Below are 22,820 nucleotides of genomic sequence, written 5' to 3'. Positions count from 1 at the left end.
CACTATTACTTCTAAGCATCTTTTATACAGGAGTTTTCAAGCCTTCGCAAGCGTGCTTGTTTGATGATTGGTTATGAGTGAGTGACGCAAGAAGTTCTTTACTGAGCATGTCTCTATACCTGTGTTTTAGCCATGTATCTCATTTACATACATGTGTGTTTCATTAGCATACTTTTTCCCCACCTAGGGGTGTGATTTTTAGTATTTTAATGAGCCCTTTAACCCAGTACTCTGTTTCTTCTTTTGTTTTCAAGCCTCCTTTATCCGAGACTGTCTCCTTATCATTGCAGATGGGCATTTTTCACATAGCATTCTCTTCTTCTTATCGTCTCCGAGTAGAGGTTTCTAGGTCACTCCTTACACCCCTACTCACTGAGTCATGTCATAGGCTGTTCCCTGCAAGTGGCTCCTTCTCCTCCCCAGCCCCTCTTGAAGCAGGAAAGTGCTATAATAAATTTGTTTTTGAAATGGGGTGCTGCTCAGTTCACAGTAGTTATAGAACCATAGGAATGCCCTGAGTCTAAAAATGTTGAGAACCACTGCTCTAAACTCTTCCTAGGTCACTCCTGAGAAAAGACAAATGCAAGGAGTGTTCTGTAATAGGTGTTCCAATCTGCCATAAAATTGCCTCCGAATTTTCAGATTCTCAGGGGAAAACGCTGCCTGCACCTTCTGTCTTTATTTTTTTTTCACATGAACATATTTTCCATCTTTACAAAAATTAGAGATGGGAGCTTTCCTCTCCCATTGTTTTTTTCCAACTCTTTGTGCAGCAGCCTGGCACAAAGCAGTCCATGCACAAGGGAGCATCCGGGCTTATTTTTGTATCTGACTTTTGATAATTCCTGCCAGCTTCAAATACGAATGTCTGAAATTTTCTGCAATGCATGTGAGTGGCTGATGGAGGAGAGGTTAGAGTGTTTAATTGTGCTACTGGGGTCTTGTGGGTACACCATTTATTGGGAGCTGGGATTTTGGGGTTTTCAGTGTACTCTGTACACTTGGAAAAAACCTTTAGCCATTTTGAGCCTAAGTTTCCATATCAGTAGGAATGTGATTTTTTTTTTCAAGGGTGGGAGATAAGGGTGAAACCCTTTTGTTCCTCTGACTAAAAGATGTATTTTTTAACAACTGGCTCAATCTAGAATGCTGTCTCCACTCCCCCACACCCATATCATCAAGTCAGTACCCAGGGCAGTTGTTCCATCCGCTTTGCCTAAGTTATTCCACCAGCAGTAGTGTACTCAAAACAGGCATGTACTTTTTTGCAGTGATCACTTGAAGTGTAGGATTTGATTATCTTTATCCGTATATTCAGGAAAAGTATGCATGCCTCAAATGTTGTGTATTGGTTTTAAAAATGTCTAGCCTTGTTTAAAATGCAGCTGTAATATTTGATTCTCAACTTCTGTACCAGTGGGTTCCATAGACCAACCAATGACCTCTCCTTCTGTTTGTTCTAAGCTTGTTGGTCTTTGAATTAAGCAAACTCCCTTGCTCTCTGAGTATGAAAGCATACCTTAGAGGGTCAAATCAGTTTTCACTTTTGCCTAATAATCTGGGTCCGTCCGCATCTCCATTCCATCCTAAATAAATCCTGGTTTTGCAATTTCTTATTAGGCTTAGTCTGACCCCACTATACCTTTAATTCCGAAGTGTCTACTGCCATAGTAACACACTGTATGAAGTCAGGTCAAAGTACTAATCCTCTGTATCCTTCTCTGAACCTTTCTGGACACAATTATAGCTTTGCATTGAGGCACAATTCTACCACTATTGACAGTTCATATTTTCTCTGGCTTTCTAATCTCAAGTCTGCTCTTCTGCCCTGCTACTGGCTTTGTCGTTCAGGAAATTGTTGTCCTAAGTGAAGTAATTCCATTAATGTATGAGAGTTATTTCAAGCTCTGGCCAGTACAGTTCTAGGCTGTACCTGAGCCAAGATTGTCATCTGTACACAATTTTATGTATTGACTTTGAGGCTATCCCAGCCTTCCACGAGTGAGCCCTCTTTTTAGAGCAGCAAAACTGATTTTACCCTCTAGATGTATGTAGACCTGACAGTGAGTAGCAAGTGACTTATTTACTTAACATGCAGTTATAATGCATGGGAGCTTCTTGGTAATAAAGTACTTAAGTAATCTGAAAGTATTTTCATTTCTCTTTATTGCCTGAATGCAAATAAGTATTTCTTGATTAATCTTATTTCTTCAAACTGGAATTACTATTGTCCTAATGAAGAAAGGATGAGACTTGGATAGAGGAAAGGCCATATGGTTGAAGTGCCCAAGGGAAATTTTCTTCCTAATTTCTACTAAATATGAAAGTGAAAAAATTTGCATTGCTGAACAATTTTCAGGTTTTCTTCTTTTTTTTTTTTTTAATCTTCAAGTTGTGTGAGGAAAGTGAATGTTTGAGTTGGAAAGGGGAGCAGGGTTTTTTCCAGAACAAAAGTTAATTGTTTTTACATATTTGGCTTTCCCTGCAGTGATTGAACCTTATTCATAGTCATTTTAGATACTGTTTCAGTATAGATACTGTTTCCAAAATCAGAATGTTAAAAACTTAATTTTTTGTGTGTAACTTCGGTGGCTGCTTTTTAAGGTTTAATTAAATATGACAGTTGTTAGATAGTATGAGTAATTTGCATTCAAAAGGCTAGATGATAGCAAAGAGAGAAGTGAAGGCTGAAAACCTGCTTCAGATGTAAAAACCTGATTTTTGTATATCTAGAACTGTTCACAGTGGTCACTTTTGAATATTAAATTTTGGGAGTGCTTGAACAAAATCTCTCCCAATATTTTTAGTAATTACAGTGTGATGCAAACCTTTGATGATTTCCCATTTATGCACACATACACACAAATATGTACATGAACACTCATAACTAAACATAACTGCTTCTGATTATGGGCACCTGGACATTTATCTGACTAATATGAGTTTGCTTGGATCTGATTTTTTTTTTTTTTTTTTTGATGCTATATAACCCCCTCCCCCACATTAAGGCTAATTAGCTCTGGACTCTCAGGCTGCCTGAAAATCTGAGTAATGCATTAAAAAAAGGTGTCTGAAATATTAAACTTAGTTTCGATGTAGTTCTTGGTCTTTGCTCGATCTGAAGCGGATGAAGGGAATTTTATAAAATGTTGTAGAACTGAACAGTTATTCCATAGCACTTCAATACCACATGTAATCTCTGTCTTTTTAAGGCAACCAAATAGAAATAGGATTCAGCAGTGGGGAAAAGAAAGCATGAGCAGTGGTGTTTACCCCCTGGGTGCCAAAGCTGTGTGAAAGCAGAGTCCACATTGGTCTGTTGGTGAGCTCATGGCACCTGGGGAGCTCCAGCAGGAGCTGGGCTGACATGCCCATGAGCTCAGAGAGCTCACTGAATATGTGCTGTAGCCACCTCTTAGACCTACCCGTATGGCACAAAAGCACACAACCAAATACTGCTTTAGTCTCAAGGCGCTAGCTGAAGCTTAAGTTTGATCCCAATAGCCATGTCCACATGAGCAGGGGCATGCCTTTGCAGCAGCACAAATAGTGGCAAATTCGTGCTGCTCCTTTGTGCTGTAGTGCATGCCCCTGCTTGTGTACTTTACAGCAGGACACATTTTCCTGTTGTTCCATGTGCTGGGGGACGTGGGGGCTTGCTGGAGCACAGGGTGCCTTAGCAGGAGCTAGAGCCATTCCCTGCACTGAGGCACCCTGTGCCCCGGCACCTTGGGTGGAGCAGCTGGCTTGGGGTGGTGTGCCTCGAGATTGAGAAGCAGGAGCTGGCTGGGGCACAGCATGCCTCTAGACTGGGAAGCAGGCAGCCCTGGGCTGGCTGCTCCCTGGCTGGCTGGGGCGCAGTGTGCCTCAGCATGGGGGTTCCACATGCCTCAGTATGGGGACTCTTCAATGGCTCTTTAATTGGCATGGTTTGCGCCGCTTTTCTTCTAGGGAAAATCCTGGTTGAAAATTTTACCCTGACACTGCAAATTAGCAGCACTGTGCACTGATTAAGGTGCAACTCATGCAGTTTGTGGTGCTGTAAAAAGGTTTGCAGTGCTCCAGAGCACACACATGCCTGAACATTTGGATCCAGCCAGTGAAATCTAATCAAACTGTTCAAAAAGTTCATTCAAAAAGTAGTTGAGACCAGAAGTTCTCAACCTTTTTTTGGCTCAATGCACTCCTTGTCAGACTTGAGGCACCCCTCCATAACTTTTGTGAATTGAGTGGCACCCCATTTCAAAACCTAATTAATTACAGGGCTTACCTCCTAGCTGAGACTGAGCCTGTCCTTATTTGCTTATTTTCTCATGCCTGAAGGCTGAGCCTGCCTTTATCAGCTTGTCTTGTCACCCTGGCTTATATCTCCACACTTGCTGTGTCACTCTTCAAAGGATCTTGCGTCACCCCAGGGTACCCCAGCATCATGGTTGAGAATCACTGGCAGAGACCAGCCCACAGTGGAGCAGATATACATCAGTGAAAAAATAAAAAAATAACATAAAAGGAGGAAGGGAAGAAAGAGAACAACCTGTATCCATGCACATTCACTTAACATACAGTTTATAAGATTTTCACATTGCTGTAATAATGAATCTCTTTCTCTTAAATCTAATTTAGCCTGAGTCAGATTCCAGAGTAAATGGAGGCTCTCCCTATACATCACCACAGCATTCTGCTCTCAGTTTTCCACTTGATCAGGATCTGAGCTCACAGTTTCATCAGTCAGGTCAGTACTTCGATCACATGTTACACTGGATTTATCCATAAATGGTTGCCACTAGTTTTATTTATACCTCCATGAAATAACTAAAAATGTACAATGGGACCAGACTTGCACAAGTCTTATTGCAGTGGGCACTAAATGTTTACAAGGCTGACACAGTGAGAAGGACTGATGGAGTAGTGTGATTTGGAGAATGGGGAGTTTTAACTTCTGTCAGCAAGGTGTGATAATCTGTTTGGTATCATTTGCCCTGCATCCTCTTTGGGCCCCTTGCAGACATTCATTTAAAGGCACCATGAGATCTGATCTGCGATCCCAACAGTCGGACTCCTGCCATACTACACATGCATGGTAAGAGGCCTGATTAAGGAATCAGGTATCAGATCCTCATCATGTCATATTGCTGGTACAGGGGGATCCCAGGCTCCCATGCACTGGCAAGTAAAAAGCCAGTCAGCTGATGCACCCCCAAGGCTGGGAGCAGCAGCTGATCAGGGCTCCCAGCCTCAGGAGTGTTTGGGAGGCAAGGGTTCCCATGCATTTCAGAGGCTGGGAATTGCAAACAGCTGTTGCCTGACCACATGTGCAATTTAAGGTATGATGGGAACCAGCCACAAATTATTTCCACAGCCAGAGCCACATCATTATTATCAATGATGGAGACATCAGTGTCGGAAGTGGGCTGGCCAAGTTTGCCGCTGACACCAAACTCTGGGGTAAAGCATCCACACCTGAGGACAGGAGGGTGATCCAGGCAGATCTTGACAGGCTCATGAAATGGGTGGATGAGAACCTGATGGTGTTCAACACCAAAAAATGCAAGGTTCTCCACCTTGGGAGGAAAGACCTGCAGCATGCTTATAGGCTCGGCAGTGCTATGCTGGTTAGCACTACAGATGAAAGGGACTTGGGGGTCATGATTGACCACAAGATGAACATGAGCCTTCAGTGTGATGCTGCGGCTAGTAAAGCGAGCAAAATGCTGGCTTGCATCCATAGATGCTTCTCAAGCAAATCCCAGGACGCCATTCTCCCGTTGTACTCGGCCTTGGTGAGGCTGCAGCTGGAGTACTGCATCCAGTTTTGGGCTCCATAATTCAAAAAGGATGTGGAGAAGCTTGAGAGAGTGCAGAGGAGAGCCACACACATGATCAGAGGTCAGGATAACAGACCTTATGACGGGAGGCTGGGAGTCATGGGACTCTTCAGTCTGGAAAAGCACAGGCTCAGGGGCTATCTGGTGGCCACCTATAAGTTTATAAGGGGTGCTCACCAGGATCTGGGGGAACGTCTGTTCACCTCCAAGGGATGACCAGGTCAAATGGTCACAAACTCCTCTGCGACTGTTTCAGACTGGACATAAGGAAGAACTTCTTTACTGTCTGAGCCCCCAAGGTTTGGAATAGACAGCTACCGGAGGTGGTTCAAGCACCCACTTTGAACGCCTTTAAGACGCTTTTGGATGTTTATCTTGCTGGGATCCTATGATCCCTGCTGACCTTCCTGCCCCTGGGCAGGGGGCTGGACTCTGATCCTCCAGGGTCCCTTCCAGCCTGAGTGTCTATGAAATCTATTACACATAGTTTGTGTAATAACTTTGGAGCTTATTCCTTGTTTCATTGTGCTATTAATTGCATGAATGTGCGGTCAAGTTACTACTTAAAACATGATTAAGTGGTTAATCACATCTTCAGTGTAACTTCTGCCAGAGGCAGAGTAGTGTCATTTGCCTTTCAAGCAGGGGAATTACTGATGCAGTTCTTTCATGCTCTGATGACAGTCTTCCTTCCCATTAGACTGATGTAACCACAGCAGATCTATGCATCCTGCTGTCTCAGGACAGGTGACAAAATTACTCATCATTTAAAGATAGCAAATTGGAAGAGTTGGGTTTTTTTAGTTTCCATATTATAAATGTCATTCTGAAGCTCTACTTCTACTGCCATGCTGATGAAAACAAACAAAAACACCCTAATGGGGCTTAAGTTGCGCCAGTCTATATTATATTCTCCCTAAGAGGTTATTTTACATCTTATGCTGTTGGAACCTTGTTAATTTGCTGTGGTGATTGGGAACTATTGCAGATTGCTGCATTTTGAAAATTAGGGTAAAAATAAACTCAGTAAGAAAAACAAGATTAATCTTTACTAAAAATAAATGGGAAAATACCATTCCTGGTCTACAAATCACCCAACTTACAGGTACTTGGATTTCTGTTACTTGGGTACTGTTATGTTAACCATTCAAAGAATATTACTGGATTTAATTTTTATACTGACATATATTCAGAACTTTTCTTATGCCATTGCCATACATTGATGAATTTATTTATGGTGTTGCATAATACCATCAAATTGGAGCATCCAGAATTCCCTCATCATTCCATGTGTTAATGTTAAGCATCTGTTTAAGGTGAAAAAAAATAATTTCAGCATTGGTGGAGTGGCTGATTCATATTGAATGAAATCTGCTTGAAGATAAAAAAAAAATCTGTATGATGTGTTTGCTTTGGAAATAACATGACAAATTGTTTGAAAATAGATTGGAATATGAAATGTGCAGCTGCCAAATATTCTTAACAAGATGAGAGAATAATTTATTTAATCTAACAGTAAGTTCTCACATCCTGCTTCATGGGGTCAATTCCCTTTCATTAAATCTCAAGCACAGTGGTTGAAGCTTAATAATAGAGAAATGAGATCAACTGTAAATTGATTATTTAGACATCTACCTCCCTCCCCCAAGACTGGCAATTATCAATAAGCAATTATAGCACATTAAACTACAAAGGCATCAAGTAGAGTTTTTTGATTTAAATATAGGAGCATTTACCTGGTTGGATGGGAATGACTTCCATATTCTGTTTTGTCCATTTTTCTTTTCTAATTAAATTCCTTGCTCATCTTGCTGGCATAGGTGCAGATGATTTGTTAGTCCCACCTCATGATACCAGCACAGATTTAACAGATGTGATGGAACAAATCAACAGCACATTTCCAGCTTGCTGCTGTAAGTATTAAGTGTCATGAAACCAGTGTCTTTTTTTACATTTTACCATGTTTCTTTCTCCCTGTCATCCTCTGGCAAGATAACTCAGAACAGTATCAAACATGAGTCTGAAGATTATTTTACAAATATGCAGTATATTGACTAAGAAAAATGAAGTTTAGCACTGATAAGATGACTTGCCAAGATGTATAGACAGTGTGATCCTGTTCTTTGAAACTGCCCAATATATACAGCAAGTGATAAAGTAACGCCAAACAAAATAATAGCCCGATGCTTTAAAAGAAAATTATTCACTGTAATGTGGCTACTGTAAGTAAAGTGTGTTGCTTCAGATGCATTCTGTTTGGATTTGAAGAACTACATCAGAGAAGAGGATTTTTAAGACCAGGGAAAACAAAGCCTTGGCTGGGATGATATAGTTGAGGATGGTCCTGCAGGGAGTTAGACTTGATAACCTCCTGAGGTCCTGTCCAACCCTAAGGGAAGGTTCTGAGATTCTAACATGCACCTTACACATTTCAATAAACCAAATTAGTATCTTACAAAAGGCATCTTCTTTCAACTGTCCCCTGAGGTCTTGAGTTTGTTCTAGGTAGTTAGCTGAAGCTTGCTGCATTACAGATGAATGGCCTGACTCTCCAAAAAGGAAAAAGAGATGTAAGGACAGATTCTCTGACTTACGCCACAAGTGAGGGTAGCTCCTGGAGTTCTGAGTGGCTTTGAGTTTTCTTGACTTGTTTGAGGAAGCTCACAAAATTGGGCCCTTATCTTCACCACCAAAATAACTCCATGAAGAAATAATGTTGCTAATAATATAGCATATAGCACCTCTCTACTTAAGTGCACAGCAATTAAAATTTAATCAGCATTAGTTAAAAAAATCAAATTGGTGGGTGGTTTGGATCAGTTAATATAATCTGATATGTCTCCCTACTCAGAGTCCTTGTAGGGAGGACAGAACAGCTATTTTTTTGGTTCTGTCCCATTATTCTGTTGCTCTGAGCAGGAGGATGCTGTGGCAAGTCCTTATTTATAACATTTCATACATTTGTTTTCGGTATTAGCTAAGCGGGACTGAAACCATCCATAAATGCTTGAGAGGTCTGTAATTCAATAATGTATTTGAAATATCTGTAACCATAATAATGATAACCATTAAAAATGTTCAGTTTTTATGTCTGAGCCACTCCAGAGCACTCAGAATTTGTTGCCCAAACTCTACTGAACCCTACTAAAACATTTCCTTTATCTCTCATACGCACTTTGCATGGCTTTGAAGAACTGTATCAGAGGAGATGCATTTTACACATTTTGAGAAAACAAATTAGTATTTGCAAAAAGCAGCTTGTTTCAACTGTCCCTGGGGTCTTGAATTAGGTCTAGATAATTGGACAGAACCTGCTACATTGCCAATTAAGGGCCTGATTCTCAGAAGCATTGAACTCTAGCAACTCCCAGTGAAATCATTAATTAGTTGTGGTGCTAAAGACAACTCAGGTTTTAGACCAGAAAACTACCTATGTCTTTGTTACTGGAGAATGCAGTTTGTTCCCATGCCTCCTTCCTCCCACCACCCCTCCCCTTTTCATTTTGTGAAGGCCTGTAATGCAGTTGTAATGCAAACATGGGAACTAATTTGAAGATGGCCCTAGATTAGGCACAGAGGGAATAGAAGGACCTTCAACTCCCTTAGATTTCTGTCAGAGACACCCACAGTTCTAGTCCATGCTCTCCCTCAACAAAAGGGGTGAGAAAAATCTAATATCTGTGGCACAACATTCAAAGTCCCAAAAGAGGCAGAAGGTGAGAACCATGACTCCCATGCCCTTCTCATATGGGCAAGTGGAGTGCAATTTGTAAAAGGATGTCTGCTCCCTAACAATGGGGTCCTACACTAATGTAAACTTCTCAGGTGCTACTGGTACACTCTTCATTTAATCTACTGGTGCTCAACCTTTTAGCCCTGTGGGCCAGATGAGCAGCCACGGCTGGGCCATGGGACAGATCCCTCAAGGAGACAGTGCTGGGATTGGATCCCACACCACCTCATCTCTGCACATCTAATTTAGCACGTAGGGGCATGCTGTCTGGTCCACTGGGCTCCTCCTGGGTCAGGAAATTTGGCAGCAGGAGAGCACCCCTGACTAAGCCAATTATAATACTTCCAGCTGATATGAGCAACAGCCCCATGCTGTCATCCTCTGTCAATGCAGCCATATTTTCTTTTGCTGATGTTGCAGCAGTTACCATTGTGGGGGTTCAATCAGTGGTGTTTTCTCCATAAACAGCATTCCTTTTAAGGAATTCTTTTAAAGTACAGGTACATTTTAAGTACTCTTAAAATGTTACTGTCAATTAAATATTTGCACACAATATTCCTTCACCTTCAATTCATTGCAAAATAATCAACTGTACTTTTTTTTTATTTTTCCCTTTGATGAAGCCTCACTAAGTTAAACTTTTCAGCTGACGTTTTATGTATAAACCTTATTTTTGGAGACCTCTATTTCGGTCTTTCAAAATCACATCATTCTGAGATTTGGTTTATTTGGTGCAACATGTTTATGCTCTATTTGTGACATGTTGACTAGTCATGGAGTTTGGAGGAGATTCAAATGTAGGATAACTAGGGCTAAGATCATGAAACTTTAAAGTACATTTTGGGTTTCAGAATTAAAACATGGTCAAATGTCTGTCAAGAATACAGTTTGGTAGTTGAAGGTTAAAGGATAAGTCAAGAAAGATGGTAACTTAATCTTGAAAATAATCTATTATGCATTCTTCACAAAGTGCGTTTTTCAGTGTCTGCCCTGCTGCAGATGATGGCTGATGACTTGCGATAAGTACATTGGTCCAAAGCAGAGTGGCTGTATTCCTTGACTCTCCAAGCCTCCCTTTCCCTGTCACTGTCTGGCACACACAACAGTTCCAGTTACTGATCTCAGCAGAGTATGTTAGAAGAGGGAGGGTACCATTCTTATCAGTTTCTCATCTTGACAGCTGGGGGTGGGGAAAAGGGGTCTGAAATTGGGATGAAAGTTCATTTGAAGAGACTAATGGAATCACTGGGACAGGTGTCCTGGCAACAGTATAATTACCTTAATTCAAAGGGCACTTTAGATGTTCCAGGAAACTGCAATTCATTTAATGATGGCAATAGGTGATCTAATCAGTTAACCAGAATTGTACAGAATTCTCCAGGTGAGATGTGACAAGAGCCTTGTACAATAGTGTTGCCATTTCTCTATCTTTTTTGGGGCAGTACCTTGAAAGAAAGATGATGCCAGACTAATCCAGTGTCTATGTTTGGTAAAACCATGTTGTATTCTATCTTATTTTCCATTGCTTTTCCCTTTAAAATTTGTTCTAAAGCATTGCATACTATTGAAGTCATACCAAAGAACCTGTTTTGCCTTGGTCATTTCTCCACCTACTCCTCTTAAATATATGGCACTATATTTGTTATTTTCCAGTCATGTATACCCTCTGTTACGTGGTATTTCAGTTGCCAACCACGTCTTCACCCTGCACCTTACTCCACATCTAGTAGATTTATTAAAAATACCTGCATCAGACCTACAATTACATATGTGAGGTTTTAGAAGTCTGTGATAGAGATTATCTGGTCATTTTCCCCTCAGATTAAGTGTACAGTAAATTATTTGAGCTTTCCTTTTGTTTTCATTTCCATAAGGAATCTGGGCATCCTGTCTTTTTCCTTAATGGTCAACATCATCTTTATTGAAGACTGAAATGAAATAGTTATTTACAGTAAAAGCTCCATTAACCAGCACCTTACAAGCTGACATGCTCTATTAACCAGCATGCCAGCTTGTAAGGTAGAGTGAAACCAGAAGTGCCCACCATGGCACTTCGTTTCTCCGAGCCCCTACGACCTGGGACAAAGCAGCCTGCACTGCTTAGCCCCCATGGCCTGGGGCATAGCAGGCTGTGCGGGGCCTGCTTCCCTGTCCCACAGGGCCTGTGGGAGGGGTAGCAATGCCCCAGACGCGGCGAGAGTAGCGGCAGCCTGAACTGGCAAAGATGCCTGTTGGGCCTCTCAATTAACCAGCATATTTTGTTATCCAGCATCCCCCAGGAATGGGGGATGCTGGATAACAGAGCTTTTACTGTATCCTTTTGTCATGCCTGTATTACTTTACATCTCTGCCTTGTTTTCATTGCACAGTGACCTCATTCTTCTTTCCTGTTTTCTCTTTGTCTTTATATGGTCAAAGAACCTATTGCTGTTTGATTTAATTTCTTTTGCACCCACCTCACCCTGTGCCATGGATTATGCAGTTAGTCTTTCCATCCTTCCCCTTGCTGATACTACTGCCCCTGTGAATAGGTATCTATGGTTGTGAAGAATCCTTGCCCTCCTTTTTGCCCACCCCAGTGAGCATCTGGGCATGGTGAAAAGTAGTTCTTCTTTCAGAACTTCTCTCTTTCTTCCTTTCCTCCCCTTACCTTAATGAGCCTTATATCATTATGGTTTCCAACAGGTAATATAATTAGGAAATGATATTACAGTGCTTTGAATTTCCCAGTCAAAACATATCAATGTTAGTTATTGTAGCTAGTATGGTAATGCAAAAGCATTCCAGACATGATTTGGGGCCCTGTTGTGCTCAGCAGCATGCAGGTCAATTAGCAAATAAACAGGTGTACCTACTTTGGTGCTCTTACTGTCAAGGATTCAGACCAGTGGTGGCCAACCTTTTTGGCAAGTGTGCCACATGTTAAGTCCATGGTGAGCATGTCTACATGTGCTGTTAAGGTGAAGCAATAAACTCCAGCTCTTATCGTACTGGAGTTTATTGCTCCTGGGTGCCACATTTACACATGCACCTGGGATGGGTCAGGTTGGAGCAACCCCAGCTGTCACAGGACCGAGGGGTTCAACCTGCCAACCCAGGGCTGCTCCAACCTGGCTCATCATGCTGCGGAAGGGCTTCCTGGGGCATAGAGGTGTTCCAGTGCAGGGCTGGCTGGCAGGCAGGCAATGCCCACTGAAGCACCTACGTGCCACAGCCAGCCATGTCAGCATCTACACATGTGGGACTGCAGGGTTAATTAGTTTCCTGTGGCCTAATATGACTGCATGGGTAGACATGAGATGTTTACTGCTGAGCTAATTAGTCTACTCTGCAGTAAACGTCTTGTGTAGATGTACCTGGTGTGAAATAGTGCCATTCTAATACATAGCCACTGTGGCAACACTAAATTCAGCAGCCCGCACCCCCACAGCTCCAATGGGGTCAAACTGTCACTGACCCCAATTCCCTATTCCTTCCTCAGCTGCTGCTGCAGTTTCCCTGTCTCGTCACCAACTCCCCTTTTAACTCAGTGTCCTAGGCTTGCATGCCAAGTACTCCAGCTGCCCATGTCACAGGTTGGCCACCACTAATTTAGACATTTACTAGTAACAAAAATAGTACTACTCATTCCTTAACTGAGTTCATTCCGCTTGAGCACTTGTGAATGTATACCATGTACAATGAGGTACTGTTATTGGGTAAATTAGGGAAAAAGTGCCTTCTGTAATGTTATTACAGCTTTAATGTTAAAGTGCAGCCGTTTTTAATATGTAATTTTCCTGCATTGTGTTAATGACATGAGAAGCCTGGGAGCAATCTCATGATAGCTGCTGTTTCTGACAAATAAAACCTAATAGAAGCACAGTTCCTCAGGGAAGGCCTTCTGTAGTGAAGAATGTAATCTGTTGGGAAAGCTTAGTTTGTTTTAATGACATTAACTGGTCCTTGGGCCCATGATAAAGGACCATTATTCTCAACAGATAAGATGTTTTTGACCTTTTTGTGTAGTTAGGAATACATTTATTTTTCTGCTGTCTTAACTATAAAGGAGAAAAATGAATAACTATAGGGAAAAAAAATAATTTTCTCTGGGGAAGTGAAGCCCTCTCTGATGAAAAGCAGATAAGAATATCTGGTTGTAGCTTCCTGCATCAAATTCATACAATTAGAGATCAAGTTAGAGGGCTTGATATGACAAATAAAGTGTCAGATAATATTCCTCTTTGAATAAGTATTCCATAGAGGTACGCAGTGGGCCTGTGCGAAGCAGCTAATATACACTTCACATACGGATTTGGCCGACTCAGGGGACATTGATTCACTTCGAATCACTGTCCCGAATCGATTCAGCCACTGCCAAATTGGCTGAATCTATAAATCAGGCAGGCCCCATCCCCCACTCACTGTCCCAGCCCCATCAATGGCTGCCAGGTGGGGGGTGATCTTACTGCCTCCCACTGTCCCACGCTGCATAGGGGTCTATGCCATGAGCTCCCATCCCCTGCCTGCTCTCCCAGCCCCAGTTTCCCGGCTCTTTTAAAAAATAATTTTTTTAAAGCCCCCACTCACCGGCTGCTGCCGGGTGGGTGGGCGATCCCTGCTGCCCCGTGCTGCATGGGGGGCTCTTCCATGAGCCCTGCGACTCCCACCCACTCTCCCAGCCCCGTCAATGACTGCCATGCCCAGCCTCAGCTCCCAGCTCTTAAAAAACAAACAAAAAAAGCTTTAGACTCACTGGTTCCTGCCAGGTGGGGCGGGGGGGAGGTGATCCTCACTGCCCCCCACTGTCCTGTGCCGCATGGGTGGCTCTGCCACAAGCCCCCAGAAGCCCCAAGGCTGCTGTAGCAGCCGATGAGTGGGGGCTTTTTTAAAGAACTGGGAGCTGGGGCCGGGTGGGGCTGGGAGAGTGGGCGGGGGTTGAGGAGCAGTCAGGGGGGCTGGGGGAGCAGGCAGGGGATGGGGCTGGTAGTGGTCCCCTCATGGTCCCCTCCCCCCTCTTCCAGCCCCCGCTTCCCCACCCCCTGCTTACCAGCAGGGGGTCTGGGTCCAGCTCCCTGTGGCAGTGAACGGGGACTGCCCGAATATCCGAAGCTCTCCGAATCTTTTCTGACTTGATTTGAAGAGCTTCAAATCGATTCAGACCTTTTTATTTGTCTCCTGATTCAATTCGGGCCGAATCTCCTCCAAATTGAATCAGCACCCAAAGCTTCACACTGCCCTAGTATGCAGACCGTGACCATCCTTGAAGAATTTATTGCAGTAAAGAAGAGCTGAGTTCTTCCAGAATGAAGGAGGTCTCTGTGCTATTATAATTCATGAGAGTCTTGTAATAGTGTATCTCTAATACAGCAGGGAATCTTGTGTGGTTTACAAAGTTGAATCTGCATTGCTCTTATAAACTGAATGTACATAATTTTGCAGCAAGCTGTCTCTTAAATATAGCATTGATATTAAGTATCTCCTACAACAGATGCCAGCAAGCCTACTCCTGTCAGGTATTGAGCCTTTCTTATGAGTTTTTCAAGGCCATGAATTCCTTATGACTTCATTGAGACTTGAAAGCACTTAGCTACTTGCAGAATTTCTTTTCTCTGTTAGGTACATAAATGACAGTAGTATTGTAGCAGCTTAGGGTCTTACCCCAGTGGAATAGAGGATACTAGTATCTTCATTTTAGAGATGGGGAACTGAGAAGCACACTGAGAGACCATGATTGCTCTCATAGGCACTTAAACAGGACCTATATGGAATTTAGGTGTCTATGTTCATTGCAGTGACCACAAAACCACATAGGCACTCCGAATCTGTTATTATGCAGATTAAGGCTGAGGGATGCCTAAAATCTGACTAAGTCCTCCCACTCTGTGATGTGCCAGAGGCATCAGCACAGCTGTCCATCATCATTGTGGAATGCAGTATGGTGGCATAATGTACCTCTTGTACAATAGCCTAGTGGTTACAGCACCCAACCAAGAAGAAGGTTCTAGGTTCTCCTCAGCCACAGGAAATTCAAATCCGTATCTCTTACTTCTCAGGAGACTGCCTTAACCACCAAGCTATAAGCTTATCTGGGTGGATACACACCTATTAAAGCTGGACAATCAGGCAGCTAAGAGAGCCCAGAAGAAAAAAACATGAAAGAGCAGGATTGTCTAGCCCAGGAGGAGGGGGAAAGCCCTAAAATCTGGTCTCTGCTAACCATCTTTTTCACATTTTGTCAAATGTGTGTATGAAGTCTCTCTATATTTCAGATATTCTTAATACTATAATGTTTAGCTCTTATGCTATTCTGTACTACTGCAATTAAATATTCAATTCATTTTTGTTTTTCTATTTACAGCAAGTTTCTCTGGCAGACAACAGGTACGCTACATGTTGATTTATTTGTGAAGTGTTTTGGTACTTATGTAGTATAAGCATGAGAGTTCCTTTGGAATTTTTATTGGGTTCCAAGTTTCAGAAATGCACCAAACAAGCAAACAAATGTGATATTTAAACGTTACTGCTTAATGTTTTATATTGATCTGTTCACCAAGTATAATAATTTTGAAGCAAATGCCACTTTTTATTTCCTTGGATGGGCAGATGCTATTGCATCATTAATAATTTCAGTAGGAAATGGTAGACATATACATAACAGAAATATAGTAGAAATTGTAAACATATAAGTTAATACCTTTTTAGTAGTATATGCCATAAGTATCTACATAGGAACCAAAGGATATTTCCTGGGACACCAAGTACAGTGTCAAAGAGACAAAGGTAGTTTTAATGGTACTTGTAGGCTAAGTACAGATACTCAAAAAGCCTGAAGCTGAATCAGTTCAATCTTCACAGGTTAGTCTAAGCTGCATAGATTGAACCAATAAGCAAGGGAACAGACATTCATTTTTGATTCCGGAAATAAAGCCACATGCCTGCAGTGGCTCAGACCAGGAGCTTGGGGGCACAAAAGTATGCATCCATGCTCCACTGGAGCTTGGGCCATGACTAGCCTACCCACCCTGTGAGGGGGTTTGCGGAGGAGTGCAAAGCATCCTGAGATGCTGGGGGACTGTGAGTTAACTTATCTAGAGGGGACCTGGGACAGAAGTTAAATTAATTGATTTAACTTAAATCAGTTAAGTCTGATACTGCATCCATCCAGGTTTATCTTAAACCCGTTTTGGCCATTTTGAAAGTGGTTTATGTGCACTAAACTTCTGTTATGTTACAAATTTGAACTGGTTTCTGATCACCTTTATTAGTTTATGTGTTATTTCTGTCCTTGGTCCTGATGATTGCACAGACTTTTTATTGTTAATCAATACTTACAAGAAAAAATTGTTATCTAAGATTTCCAAAAGCACCCTGAAAATATATTGGAAAAAAATAATTCTTTATAATCCCAGTTTCTCCCTTTCTTTTGTTATGCAGTCACTTTTCCTTTCAGTATACAGCCTTAGAATATTTGGACCAATTTTTCTGACAACAGTTATTTGCCTTCAGAAAATATCTGAAAGAATGAGATTGCTTTCTTAAATAATGATAAATTTGAAGAGTTATGACTTGAATTGAGCCCTGTAGATCATGACTCTCAGAGATCAATCTGTAACTGACTGTGAACAATCAGGTGAGATAACACACTATCATCAGACCAACCGGAAACTGGGCTGCATTCTCTTTGAATTTCTTCTCTGGTTTAATTAATATTGCTTCCCAGAGAATAACCTTTGTCCAAAACAGGCGTTTGGAGGACTCTGCACATACCCAGTGAGTTTTTGGTCAATAACTCAATTTAAGCAGATGGCTTCAGATTGCCAAAGCTGTCTTCCATAACCATTTGAAAAGAGGACATATGAGGAAAAGCGGAAATGTCCTGGAACTGAAGCTTAGAAGTAAGCCTCTAAATGTATAGGACTGAGCATGAATGTGGAAACCAAGAACTCCTCTGCTCTAATTCTGATACTTACCTCTATAAATGCTGCACATTTTTATCCATGACTGTAAAACCCAGTAGGTCGACAAGTTGTTTTTTGGCTTGGTTGCCGTAGCATGGTTTGACCATAATTAAAAAAAAAAAAAAAAATTACCTCAAAGTTTCTCCTTCCTGAGTGTGCAGGGAACTATCTTGAAGGTGGTGCATATAAATATTGTGATGCAATCATCATTTCTCATCACTACAGGCAATGTGAAGTATTCATTTGGAAGGCAACCAGTGTTTCCTGACATGCAGTGCGGCCCTATTCTACAGTGCAAATCACAAGTTCTGCTTCATCAGAAGACTGCCTGGGACCTGGGAACATGCTGTTCAGCACTGACTGCATGTTCTACTTGAAATAGTAAAACACTGAATACCCAAAGATGAGGATTTTGTGTTTTTATATTAATATGCTTACTGTTTCTTTCTTTTCTACCTTCCTTCTTTTTTCCTTCCTTTCCTTCTTTCTGTCTTTCTTTGTTCTTCTCCCTTTCTATGCAACTGTAAATTAATGAACAGCAGAGTATTTGGAAATGGTTATACATTTGTCATTGATTTGTATAAATATACAGCATTGGGGAAAGGGGCAGGGGCTTTATATACATTCTTTTTGATAATAGTAAAGAGAACTACATAAAAGAGTTTGGAGCAAAATGTTACATTTATACATTCCTTTTGGCTCTTTGCATTTACATTGTAAAATACCTTCATTTATCTTCTGACACGCTTATGGTTCTGTACAGGTTATTTATATTTGTGTCAACCATCTGACCAAATAGATTTCCGAAGATCCTTGAATTGTTTTCAGGATTGGTAAAATAACAATTTCGCCTAACTTGCACTATATCATTATTATCTAACAAAAATTGCCAGTGTGTGCAAACTACAGTATTTAGCACTAACACGATAGACCCTCCTTTTAGTTACAGTAATAGAAATGCCATGCACCAAAATGGTATGTCTAATCATTGTTTTTTTTTCCCTAGTTACTTCCATGCCACACCCCACATAGAGGGATTATTTGTTTTAGGTTTATTTAAACTCAGAAATTAGGAGATAGCTAAATGAGGACTTCGGCAATTTTTAAGGCTTCATTTATCCCCAGCTAAGGTCTGTCAAATGTATTTTTACCCAGAGACAAGCTTTGTTGTTTCCAGCTGTGCCAAACTTTTTTTTTCCAAGTCTTTGACTCTTCAATCTGCAAAATGCAGGCTGGTCACGTATGATCTGAACACACACATTTTTTTTTACAACTATTATGAAAATGCCTGAACAATTAAGCCCTTTCCAATACTATTAACACCAGAATATTTTCTTTAAAATAGTGCACCATGGTTTAGCTATTTTCATTTGGCCTTGTTTTTGAGTCATTTTTCCTTCTGAAGAATTCATTTACTGTTCTTTTATTTACATGCTTAAAATACATATAAGCATGGGTTCTGTCATTTGTTATGATAAACGAGTTGTAATATTGGCAATTAGATGATGGGTTTTGCTGCCTTCACTCACTGATGATTTTACAGCATTGCATGGAAACTCGCTTTAATTTCAGAAAATACCTTTGATAAATTGCATGCGATAATTTCCCAGGTGTTGTAGAGAAACAAAGCCGCACCCTTAAATTACTGTTGTTATTGAAGAAAATTCTCTGAATCCCATTGGAGATCCTGCAAATTCCATACTTCCAGGAGTAAGGATTTAGAGGGTGTGCAGGAAAAACACCACTATTTGTTAATATTTGGTTATCTGCAGCAACATGATGCCAGGCAGAATGTGTTAGGTTCCTAATTTTTGTTCACAAGTGACTGTGCAAAGCCTGGTATGAACACAGGATTGCCTGAGCTCTACTCCTGGTTCCATGGTGATTCTTTATGAAGCTTTGAGCAAGTCATTTAACCACTCTGCCTCAGTTTCCCTATCTGTAAAATGGGGATGATAATACTTACCTACCTCCCAGAGGTGTTGTGAGGCTTCATTCATTTAATGTCTTTGAAATGTGCTTTGAAAATGAAAAGTGCTATATAAATTATAATTATTATTATTTTTGGATGGGAGGGAGGGGGGAATTGTCCAGGTGGGCAGGGGAGAGGCTGGTGATTATGTGAATTCTTCATCTATTAAAAGAATATTTGTAGCATAGTTATTTTGAGAAGGAAGAAAGTTTTACAGAAGAGGAAAGCCATGACCACCTTTCTACCTCAGACCCATCTTCATGAATAGTATTGGAAATAGCTTTATGCTCTGTTCCCTGCAAGATATTTTGCTTTTACCAGGCCAGGTTGATATCAAAGCAAATAAATCCTTTATAAAGAAATTCCCTGAATTAAAAAGGTTTCAGTAATCAATTTTGGTGGCTTTTTGTTCTAACTATGAGAGGTTATGTATAACTTGTTTTCCTGCCTGTGTTTGTCTGCAAACTATGTCCTCTGCTGCCAAGTAAATGCTACTTAAAACACTACATTGTACCATTCTTCCTCTGAAACAATAATAAATAAAAAGAATATATTGCAGTAACTTTTAGAAAAGGTATGGGGTTTCTCTGGAGTTTTGTGGTACAGAATGTTCATACTTTTTCTCATTTCTAATATGCTACATGCTGTAAGTTTCATTTTGAATTAGATTAATTTTTCAACACAAGGGTGTTTTGACAGTCCTGAGCTCAGCATTCAGGGCTCAAGGAAGGAAATATGGGGAGGGGGCCAGAAATAATTTTCAATAAATCTAAATTATGTTTTGTTGGGGGCGGTCGTTTTTTTTTTTTTTTGGTTTTGGTTTTTTTGCAATTCTCTACTTTGTATCACACACTTTGTAATCTTCTCTGTTGAATGTAAGATTTTTAAATTTAAACAGCCAAGCAGTGAACTGCTTGCTAAAAAAAAAAAAATGCACTGTATACAGTTCAACTAACAATTTATGAAAACCTGTTGAATAGCTGAGATCTAAGATAATCTACAGATTCTTTTGGCATATAGTCAGCAGTCCCTCCATTCTTAGTCAAGTTTGTGTATTCAGTCAAAAAATACTTAGTCTATAACAGTTGGTATTTCATCACTCCAATGTTAAGTAATTTTCTTAGGTGGTGTTAATCAGTTTCTAGGAACTTCCACTTTAAAAATAAATTAAGCAATTTGATATAGTTTTCCACCAAGATGGGTTGATACTACTTATCTGCTCAACATTTATTAAAATGGTTTCTATAAAAGGATAGTCTATCAGATCATCTACATAATGTGAATGTCAAAAAGTATACTGGCATTTTCCTCAGCCTGTGAAATGATGTTTATACTAAACCCAATATGGGGAAAATGGTCTTGTCAAGTACTCAAATGACCTAATAATCTACAAGGAGCTTGATTACAGAAATCTATAACTGTTAGACTTAATGTGGTCTTTACAGTCTCAGTCTTGGTTCTTAAATTAGTTTGAATGCATTGATTAAACTAGAAAGTTTTAAATTTTGTAGCTTACCATTAAAATATATGCTGGTGTGTTTTTAAAGTTGAAGGTAAATGAGAAAAAAAATACTGTTCCACATGCCTGGAACCTAATTTCCTGATACACTTTGCACTCCAGAAAGTCAGTTAGTGGCATAACTAGTAGGGTTGTGCGAAGTTTCAGTCCCTGATTTGATTCAGCGGAGATTTGGCCTGATTTGGTGGCCGAATCTCCGAATCCAAAACAAATCAGGAGACCCTTTAATTTCTCTAAATCAAATCAGATCCCTCCAAATCAATTCAAAGAGATTCAAAAAGATTTGACCATTCGGACATAGACGCAGCTTTAAAAGTTTTTTTCTACATACCTCAAGGTACCAGGCGGCTCGTGAATGCTGCAATGCTGGGGCAGATGGAGCATCCCATAGGAGCCAGCACACTTAGCAGCAGACCCAGAAGTGGACCAAAAGCACTTCTGGTCCACTTCTGGGTCTGTCGGAGAGCGTGCGGGGGGCCGCCCCTCCTGCACCCCCTGCCTCAGCGACTGGTGCCTCCTGGGTCTGGGGGGTCCCCTTACAGCCGATTGCTGAGCTGGGGGAATGTGGTGGGGCCTCCCAGCGCGCTCCCCAGCAGACCCGGAACACTATCTCACTCTGTCAGAAGGTATCTATACTGTTTTTTTTCCCTCTGGAAGGGAACGTGTGTGCCACAATCCCCCTGGACTTGTTTATGTTATTGCAGCATTTTGGGCCCCTCGCAGATATTGCATAGGTTGTGCAATACTGGTATATTATAGACAACTAATTGTAACATGCCAGACATTAAACCAATTTATCCCTGAACAACATTTGCAGATCAGCACAAAGAAGTTGCATACTGAACAGCAACTTCCTTGTGGCTTGGAAGTATCCCACAATAATTTTAACACGTGGTCAGTTGAAATGTTACATTTTATCACGCAGTTCTGGTATGTAACACATGACAAATTGTAATGTCTGTCAGGAGGCCTTAGGTAATTCTAACACTATATGGATCTGCATAATCAGGTAAGGATTAAGTGTCACTGTCTAAGACCCATCAGGATTCATCAAATAGACATTCTTCCATCTTTTGTGACTGAGGAGTTCAATCTAGGATGAGTGCTTTGAGAAGGCCTATTGTATTGGGCTCCATACAAAATACAGTCAGAGCTCCTGTTCTCCTTGGTGTTCTTGTCCATATACATATTGTCACTGTGGGTGTGTATATGCCTTTAAGTATTCAAGCGCAGAGATTTTATTCCCTTAGGAGTACCTGAACAGTGTACTCAATGCTGTCCTTCTACCCACACCAATGGCATAAAGCAGGGTGGGCACTTCCTTCTGCAGGTTCCTCTCAATTGCTGTGTCTCAAGAAAGAGTGCTTTTCTCATGAAAGATTTGGCTTATCCTTTCTGCAACCTGTAGATCCTTTGAACCCCTTCCTTTGAAAAGCTGTTGCTGCTCCTATTGTTATTGCCTTTTCCATTTTTGTTTTTATCCTCTTAAAAATGTCCTTCCTTCCTCCCGCCCGCCTGCCCGGTTTGGGATCTTTTTGCCTGTTGGGCTATGGAACTGTCTCCTCCCCACTTCCTTTTCTGTCTGCACCTTCTTTGAGGCTGTCCTTCTAGTTCATTGGACCTCCCTCATTTTTGAGTCAGGAGGAGGAAAAATTCCTGGACGTTTTTTCCTGTAAAGTCTGCCTGAATCATGGTCCTGGTTTCTTCCAGGTCTCTGAGTTTCAAACTGCTTCTGTGGTATCATGCATGAATCCAACTGACATGCTAATGGTCTATAGTGTTTGGGACAAGAATTCCACCTAAAGATCCTTTTCCTGCTGGTTGGAGGAAA

General features: G+C 41.1%; 1 protein-coding gene across 11 annotated transcripts in view; it reads left to right on the top strand.

Moving 5' to 3' along the window:
- Positions 1-20,063, top strand: part of UTRN (utrophin) — a 580,332-nt gene extending 560,269 nt beyond the window's left edge. For all 11 annotated transcript variants that reach the window (XM_025204844.1, XM_025204843.1, XM_025204842.1 and 8 more), the window contains 4 exons: positions 4,624-4,732; positions 7,646-7,738; positions 15,899-15,921; positions 17,724-20,063. In XM_025204844.1, coding sequence (XP_025060629.1) covers positions 4,624-4,732; positions 7,646-7,738; positions 15,899-15,921; positions 17,724-17,732 — 234 coding nt within the window. In that variant the 3' untranslated portion in view covers positions 17,733-20,063. The remainder of the gene's footprint in view (positions 1-4,623; positions 4,733-7,645; positions 7,739-15,898; positions 15,922-17,723) is intronic.
- The last annotated feature ends 2,757 nt before the right edge of the window (positions 20,064-22,820 follow it).

The sequence above is a fragment of the Alligator sinensis genome, unplaced genomic scaffold, assembly GCF_000455745.1.
Source record: "Alligator sinensis unplaced genomic scaffold, ASM45574v1 scaffold153_1, whole genome shotgun sequence".
In the NCBI taxonomy this organism is placed as follows: domain Eukaryota; kingdom Metazoa; phylum Chordata; order Crocodylia; family Alligatoridae; genus Alligator; species Alligator sinensis.
Note: the sequence above shows the minus strand (reverse complement) of the source record. Positions and strands in the feature narration are given on the sequence as shown.